At 42.7% G+C, this 9,329-nt stretch overlaps 1 protein-coding gene across 1 annotated transcript; it reads left to right on the forward strand.

Moving 5' to 3' along the window:
- Nucleotides 1-6,239: 6,239 nt before the first annotated feature.
- LOC308150335 (mucosal pentraxin-like) lies at nucleotides 6,240-7,301 on the forward strand (the record flags this gene model as incomplete). The annotated part of the gene is made up of 3 exons (XM_080523179.1): nucleotides 6,240-6,297; nucleotides 6,525-6,627; nucleotides 6,764-7,301. The coding sequence occupies 3 exons, from the start codon at nucleotides 6,240-6,242 to the stop codon at nucleotides 7,299-7,301; spliced, it is 699 nt and encodes a 232-aa protein (XP_080379305.1).
- Between the last annotated feature and the right edge of the window lie 2,028 nt (nucleotides 7,302-9,329).

The raw sequence follows: 9,329 nt of genomic DNA on the forward strand, positions 1-9,329 counted from the left end.
TCTTCATCATTCTCAAATTGCTGAATGTGACAATACCTCATGAGTTTTCCCCCTATAGAAATCGTTGAATGTATTCTAGCTGAAATTGAGTCACTTGATGTACATGCCAATAAAAGTAGTTAAGCAGTACACTGTTCTTTCTTTATTGGAGTACAGAAGAGGCTGTATGCACACACAGTTTTGTTGACCTGTATTTGTTAACCTTTTATTAGTCCCACTGAATCCTGATTCAGTGAGTGCAATGCTTTGCCCATATTGAACACACTGCATGTTAGATAGCCTCTACTAGCTTCTACACTTAGGCAGCACAGAAGTTACTGCAGCTTATTTTACAAAACGCCTTAGTCAAGGCTGTCCAGTCACAACCAATCGACTCAAAAAGCAAAACACAAAGATTTATTGGGGAAAACACACAACATAATCCAGGATTTAACTGGGTTTCAGAACTTCTATGACCAGCTGCTCCTCCTCGACAGCAGACCCCCCTCTACCTGTCTGCCCTGGAGTCAAAGTTAGGCCCTGTCCACACCTATACGTTTTTTTGATAAACGTGGATTTTTATATTCGTTTTGGGGGGTTCGTCCAGACGCAAACGAGTTTTTGCCCCCTGAAAACGAAGATGTTTAAAAACGCCTGCCAGAGTGAAGATGTTTAAAAACGCTGTATATTCACGGTATATTTTTGACGTGTGGACGAGATAGACGGAGCTTTTTGTATTCGTCACGTCATCATGCACGTAGATTTCTATGATCATGCGCACTGCAGCTGTTTGCTGTTCCCTCTAACGTCATATCCTGGCACCAGTAACTACTATGTTTACAATAGGCAACGGTGTTCGAGGCTACACAAGCGAGGAAAATGGATGTGAACAAAGTGCTTCTAGTTCTTTCACTGTTAACTGGGCTTTTAACCTGTTCACAGATAAATGCACAGTTAATGAACGAGAACATTGAGACAGAGGCGTCTGATTGGCCAGTGGGGCTATGGGGATAATATTATATCGCCGACTACTGGTGTGGAATGCTCAATGACAGCGTTTATATTGCGTTCATGCGTATGCATGTGGACACAGACATTGTTTATAAACATGCTGGTGTGGACGGTAATATTTTTATATACGAAAAACGTTTATCAAAAAAACGTATAGGTGTGGACAGGGCCTTAAGCCTAACTTGGATCTCGGCGGGCCTGGTTACCCCTGAAATCTAGTATCCAGGACCTACTGTCCCTTCCTTAAGCCTAACTTGGATCTCGGCGGGCCTGGTTACCCCTGAAATCTAGTATCCAGGACCTACTGTCCCTTCCTTAAGCCTAACTTGGATCTCGGCGGGCCTGGTTACCCCTGAAATCTAGTATCCAGGACCTACTGTCCCTTCCTTAAGCCTAACATGGATCTCGGCGGGCCTGGTTACCCCTGAAATCTAGTATCCAGGACAGTAAAATATTTAAAGTGCAATAGCTGGCAAATGAGCAGTGGGCAGGTGCAGATAAGCTAGTTGAAGGCTATATTGAAGAAGTGCGTTTTTAGCTTTCTTTTAAAAATATTTAGTGAGCTGGCTTCCCTGATCTCTAAAGGTAATGTGTTCCAAAGCTTTGGGGCATAGTTGGCAAAGGCTGCGCTCCCGATCTTCTTCTGACTGTTGCTGGGAACCTCTAATAAACCTGCGATAGATGATCTTAGTGTTCTTGAGGGCACATAATTGGCAAGGGAATTAGCAATGTACTTTGGGCCTCGCCCATTAAGGGCTTTGTATATAAGGAGGAGGACCTTAAAATCAACCCTACATGTTACTGGCAGCCAGTGCAGAGTAGCTAGGACCGGAGTAATGTGTTCTCTCCTCTTGGTTCTAGTTAGAAGTCGAGCTGCAGAGTTTTGAATAAGCTGAAGTCTTGCAGTAGTTTTTTTAGGAAGCCCAGTAAAAAGTGGCTTGAGACAAAGGCATGAATCAGTTTTTCAGCATCTTTTTGGTTTATAAGTGGTCTTACTTTAGCAATGTTTCTAAGGTGAAAGAATTATGTTTTCGTCACCTTGTTAATATGGGACTTGAAGCTTAGGTCTGAGTCGAAAATAACACCTAGACCTCAGGTTTAATCAATGATGTCAGTTTCCCTAGATTATTAAGCAGCATATCCCTCTTTGCTTTAGGGCCGATCAGTAGGACTTCAGTTTTGTCCTCGTTTAGCTTCAAGAAGTTATTGCTCATCCATTTATTTATTGCTAGAAGACAGTTCGTAATGGAGTCTATAGCTGAAGTATCATTTGGTTCAGCAGAAATGTACAGTTGCGTGTCATCGGCATAGCTGTGGAAACATACGTTGTGCTCTCTAATGATGTCCCCGAGTGGTAACATGTATAGTGAGAATAGTAGTGGACCAAGGCAGCTCCCTTGTGCGACTCCGAAATCGCTGTCATATTTCTCAGACACATGATCTCCAAGCTTGACATAGAACTTTCTCCCTGTAATGCAACTAATACAATTGTGCAATGTAGATTCTGCTTCCAGCATTATTAGTAGTGTTGTTAGTAGTATACTATTATTAGTATTATTATTAGTAGTAGTAGTAGTAGTATTATTATTATAGTGACTATAAGTTCTGAGTTATTCTGGTTATTTATTATGCAGTTAAACAGGGAGTCCATTCTGAAGGAATCTCATAATAACTGATACTAGGCTTACTTTAAGTGTTACTATTGTATATGACAGTAATTCATAAGTTCTAATGATAGTAACTCTACCACTGAGTGTTCGTTTAGCTCCAGACAGGGCCTGGGTGTGTGTGTGTGTGTGTGTGTGTGTGTGTGTGTGTGTGTGTGTGTGTGTGTGTGTGTTCTGGTAGCATTGTGTATGTATGTTACGGAGCCCCCCTGGGGTCACATGGTAGAGAACAATTATTTGATGTGTGAATCTGTTCCCTCGGTTTAGTAAATCTGTTCCCTCGGTTTAGTAATTCGTTAGGGTTAGGGTTAGAATCCTTGCAATCGTTCTGGCTCGTAGGGCCTAACCCTAACTCTAACGAATTACTAAACCGAGGGAACAAATTACTAAATCGAGGGAACGGATACCTGTCTGTCTGCCCTGGAGTCAAAGTTAAACTCTACCTGTATGTCTGCCCTGGAGTCAAAGTTACTCTCTACCTGTCTGTCTGCCCTGGAGTCAAAGTTACTCTCTACCTGTCTGTCTGCCCTGGGGGGTATTCCACGAAGCTCGATAAAGTTCTAAGCCTCGATAAAGTTCTAAGCCTCGAAAATGTTAGCTTGCGTTCGGTGCCATCAATGTGGCTCAAATAATTCGCTGCTTGGTTGAGCTCCTTCTGAGTCAGATATAATTAGCCTGGTCGCGACCAGGCTAAAACACAGGCTATGGTAAGACGCGCGTCAAAAAAGGCTCACAGGCGGAAACTAAACCCCGAACGACAGTTCCTCATGTGTCTTTTAGGAAATATTAGTTCCCACTTCACACGAGATAGATAGATGGATAGGTTGACTGTGTGATAGATAGATAATTTGATAATTTGAAAGTGTGATCGATCGATAGATAGTTTGATTGTGTGATAGATAACTAGATATTTAGAAAGTGTGATAGATAGATAGATAGATCGATGGATACATAAATTAAAAAATGTACAAAATAAAATAAAATGAATAGGTATGTCTATTGCATTGCTGTTATCACAGCGGTCTGGTTGGCGCAGTGGTTAAGGCAGCCGGCTGGAGTCCCAAAGGTTGCGAGTTCGAAGTCTTTTTTTCTTTTCTTTTTTACATTTAACCGAAGATTTCATGCAAAGGCTTCAAACACCATTGTAATCGTGTCAGTTCTTGTAAATTAGCCTGCACCATAATTTTATAGCCTACATACTTTTTTAGATGAGATTTTAGATTAGATTCAGACAACGAAATTGCAGTAAAAAGTGTGTCGGAAGAGGGATTCGAACCACGTCTAAAAATTATGAATAAATCCTGTGGCAGCCGTCGATACCACTAGGCCATTGTGGCGATATGACGGTTTGTAGCCTGCTGCTGATATCACCACAGTAGTAATATTCATTTATTAAAATATGAACATATAACAATAACTGGGGCTAGTATGACCTACGCATTTAATCGGTCAGCAATTTCTTGCCAAACCATTTCCCTCGCCTTGTTAATTGCGGCAGTATTGCACTATTTTACATCTTATTTTTCCGTCTTCATAAAGATCAATAATTCGGGAATGCTGCGCAAATGTAGTACGCCTGCAGAGTGGAGTATCTTCATTTCGACAGATCGACTCTTCTGGGCTCTTTATGTCTGCGTGCACGCGCCGATATCGAAGATTTGTAAGCCTGTCTTCTGTGAACACTCATCACGCAAGGCTGATCCTCGTTCGAGGAATCACCTGAGGCTTGAATTCCAATCTCGAGTTGCCTGAGCGCCGCATTTATTTATATCGCCGCTATACTGATCCGCCTTTAGTGGAATGGCCCCCTGGAGTCAAAGTTACTCTCTACCTGTCTGTCTGCCCTGGAGTCAAAGTTTCTCTCTTACACCTATAACGGCATAACAAACTGGATTCTTTCAGCACATGATAAACCTCTTAACCATAGAAACAAACATGTTTGTACATCTGTAAACAGGTTAAAAGTCCAGTTGACAGTGAAGGAACTAGAAGCACTTTGTACACATCCATTTTCCTTGCTTGTGTAGCCTCGACCACCGTTGCCTGTTTTAAACAAAGTAGTTACTGGTGCCAGGATATGACGTTGGATGAAACAGCTGCAGTGCGCATGATCATAGAAATCTACGCGCATAATTACGTGACGAACACAAAGACAACTGTCTATCTCGTCTACACATAAAAAATATACAGCGAATATACAGCGTTTTAAAAAAAACTTCACTCTGGCCGGAGTTTTTTTAAATGTTCGAATTCAGGGGGCAAAAACTTGTTTATCAAAAAACGTATTAGTGTGGACAAGGCCTGAGTCTGCTTCTCCTGCAACATAAGGCTATGTCCACACCTATACGTTTTTTTGATAAACGTTTTTCGCATATAAAAATATGACCGTCCACACCATCATGTTTATAAACAATGTCTGTGTCCACATGCATACGCATGAACGCAATATAAACGCTGTCATTGAGCATTCCACACCAGTAGTCGGCGATATACTATTATCCCCATAGCCCCGCTGGCCAATCAGACGCCTCTGTCTCTCAATGTGCTCGATCATTAACTGTGCATTTATCTGTAAACAGGTTAAAAGTCCAGTTAACAGTGAAAGAACTAGAAGCACTTTGTTCACATCCATTTTCCTCGCTTGTGTAGCCTCGAACACCGTTGCCTGTTGTAATAACAGGATATGACGTAGGAGGGAACAGCAAACAGCTGCAGTGCGCATGATCATAGAAATCTACGCGCATGATGACGTGACGAATACAAAAAGCACCGTCTATCTCGTCCACACGTCAAAAATATACGGCGAATATACAGCGTTTTTAAACATCTTCACTCTGGCAGGCGCTTTTAAACATCTTCGTTTTCAGAGGGCAAAAACTCGTTTGCGTCTGGACGAACCCCCCCAAAACGAATATAAAAATCCACGTTTATCAAAAAAACGTATAGGTGTGGACAGGGCCTCAAGCAGACCCACAACCAACAGCCCGTATAGACCATCACACTCCACCCCATAACATGGGGCCCATAAGGGACCCGAAACCAGTCCCAACAACAACAACAACAAAAATATACTAAATAAATAAACATCAAATGTAACAAAACAAATATCCAGTTCATTACATATTGTAGTGACCCACAGAGTAGCGGGTGTATTGATAACCATGCACAGCTGCCCCGCATTCCCCTATCAGGCGGATGGCCCAGAGAAGAGAACTGCAGGCTCGTTAGCCCCACATGCCACACCTGGGCCTCCTCCTAGGGACTCACAGATAAGGAGGAGCCACTTCTCTATTCCACTGATCACAATAAAAAGGACAGGAGAGACCAGACATCTTAGGAACTAAACTAGACATCTTCTGGATCAATTAAGCTACAGTACATCTGCCGTTTAGTAGAACTGACAAGGTAGGTTCTCTAGCATGACATACGGTGAAAGACATTTTGTCCATTAATGACACACTTGCAATTGAAGAGAATGCATTCAAGGAGAATACAAACCCATTTAAAGTGTATACTTGCATGTACACTGAAACCCTAATGTCATATTTGTTGTAAACATTGCTGTTGATGTATTGTGAACAGATGGAGAGACTCTTTGTGGTGCTGGTCATGTTCACCATGTGCTGGGCCGAGCCTCAAGGTGAGACATCTGAACATCCCGTTGATTTACTTTGAACATGAATGCTCATTTGACATACGATCAGTATTCATGAATCATATGGCACTACACACATACCTGGAAGTACATACCATTTACATTTGTGTATGCAATGGAAATCTCTTCAGACAGTACTAACATTACAATTCCAAATGTGCTTTGAAGGGTTTGTTTTGATTTGATGGACTGAATCCTCTTTGTCTGACCAGACCTCACAGGTAAAATGTTTACATTTACACGAGAGACCAACACTGCGCACGTGAAGCTGACACCAATAGGAGAGATCCTTGGCTCTGCGACCATATGTCTCAGGTAATATGGTGTTCAATACTTCTGTCGTCAACTTTAGACAACTCAAAACACCTTGACGTTGTGTCTGCATGTTGAATCCATAGTGATATTGAATATTTCTTGTTCTAACTCTATATTTATGAACCTCTTCCTGAAGGTATTTCACAGACCTGCGGCGACACTATACTCTGTTCTCCATGGCCTCCCGAAAAGACGACAACGACCTGCTGCTGTTCAAGAGGGTAACTGGAAGACTGGAACTGCACGTCAGGCATAAGGCACTCAAGTTTAAGGGGGTGCCAGGTGAGCTCAACGTGTGGGTCTCAGTGTGTGCCACCTGGAACTCCACCGATGGTCAGCTGTGGACCAATGGGAAGCCCAGCCCAACGCAGACGCCGGGCTACACAGGGGTGCTTGATGGTGGTGTTCCCAGTGTCATTCTGGGTCAGGACCAAGACTCCTATGGGGGGGGCTTTGTTACGAGTCAGTCATTTGTTGGGCTGATCAGTGATGTGAATGTGTGGAACCATGTCCTGTCTCCTTGTGAGATTCAGCACTTCACAGCTGATGTAAACTACAGCCCAGGCAATGTGATTAACTGGAGGGCACTGACTTACACTGAGAGTGGGCAGGAGGTGTTTGTAGAGGACAAGTTGAGAGCCATTTCTAACTTCTCCAACTTCTGTGCTGTTTAATCTTCATCATTCTCAAATTGCTGAATGTGACAATACCTCATGAGTTTTCCCCCTATAGAAATCGTTGAATGTATTCTAGCTGAAATTGAGTCACTTGATGTACATGCCAATAAAAGTAGTTAAGCAGTACACTGTTCTTTCTTTATTGGAGTACAGAAGAGGCTGTATGCACACACAGTTTTGTTGACCTGTATTTGTTAACCTTTTATTAGTCCCACTGAATCCTGATTCAGTGAGTGCAATGCTTTGCCCATATTGAACACACTGCATGTTAGATAGCCTCTACTAGCTTCTACACTTAGGCAGCACAGAAGTTACTGCAGCTTATTTTACAAAACGCCTTAGTCAAGGCTGTCCAGTCACAACCAATCGACTCAAAAAGCAAAACACAAAGATTTATTGGGGAAAACACACAACATAATCCAGGATTTAACTGGGTTTCAGAACTTCTATGACCAGCTGCTCCTCCTCGACAGCAGACCCCCCTCTACCTGTCTGCCCTGGAGTCAAAGTTAGGCCCTGTCCACACTTATACGTTTTTTTGATAAACGTGGATTTTTATATTCGTTTTGGGGGGTTCGTCCAGACGCAAACGAGTTTTTGCCCCCTGAAAACGAAGATGTTTAAAAACGCCTGCCAGAGTGAAGATGTTTAAAAACGCTGTATATTCGCCGTATATTTTTGACGTGTGGACGAGATAGACGGAGCTTTTTGTATTCGTCACGTCATCATGCACGTAGATTTCTATGATCATGCGCACTGCAGCTGTTTGCTGTTCCCTCTAACGTCATATCCTGGCACCAGTAACTACTATGTTTACAATAGGCAACGGTGTTCGAGGCTACACAAGCGAGGAAAATGGATGTGAACAAAGTGCTTCTAGTTCTTTCACTGTTAACTGGGCTTTTAACCTGTTCACAGATAAATGCACAGTTAATGAACGAGAACATTGAGACAGAGGCGTCTGATTGGCCAGCGGGGCTATGGGGATAATATTATATCGCCGACTACTGGTGTGGAATGCTCAATGACAGCGTTTATATTGCGTTCATGCGTATGCATGTGGACACAGACATTGTTTATAAACATGCTGGTGTGGACGGTAATATTTTTATATACGAAAAACGTTTATCAAAAAAACGTATAGGTGTGGACAGGGCCTTAAGCCTAACTTGGATCTCGGCGGGCCTGGTTACCCCTGAAATCTAGTATCCAGGACCTACTGTCCCTTCCTTAAGCCTAACTTGGATCTCGGCGGGCCTGGTTACCCCTGAAATCTAGTATCCAGGACCTACTGTCCCTTCCTTAAGCCTAACTTGGATCTCGGCGGGCCTGGTTACCCCTGAAATCTAGTATCCAGGACCTACTGTCCCTTCCTTAAGCCTAACATGGATCTCGGCGGGCCTGGTTACCCCTGAAATCTAGTATCCAGGACAGTAAAATATTTAAAGTGCAATAGCTGGCAAATGAGCAGTGGGCAGGTGCAGATAAGCTAGTTGAAGGCTATATTGAAGAAGTGCGTTTTTAGCTTTCTTTTAAAAATATTTAGTGAGCTGGCTTCCCTGATCTCTAAAGGTAATGTGTTCCAAAGCTTTGGGGCATAGTTGGCAAAGGCTGCGCTCCCGATCTTCTTCTGACTGTTGCTGGGAACCTCTAATAAACCTGCGATAGATGATCTTAGTGTTCTTGAGGGCACATAATTGGCAAGGGAATTAGCAATGTACTTTGGGCCTCGCCCATTAAGGGCTTTGTATATAAGGAGGAGGACCTTAAAATCAACCCTACATGTTACTGGCAGCCAGTGCAGAGTAGCTAGGACCGGAGTAATGTGTTCTCTCCTCTTGGTTCTAGTTAGAAGTCGAGCTGCAGAGTTTTGAATAAGCTGAAGTCTTGCAGTAGTTTTTTTAGGAAGCCCAGTAAAAAGTGGCTTGAGACAAAGGCATGAATCAGTTTTTCAGCATCTTTTTGGTTTATAAGTGGTCTTACTTTAGCAATGTTTCTAAGGTGAAAGAATTATGTTTTCGTCAC

The sequence above is a fragment of the Nansenia antarctica genome (assembly GCF_963989245.1).
Source record: "Nansenia antarctica genome assembly, chromosome: 2".
Lineage (NCBI taxonomy): Eukaryota > Metazoa > Chordata > Actinopteri > Argentiniformes > Microstomatidae > Nansenia > Nansenia antarctica.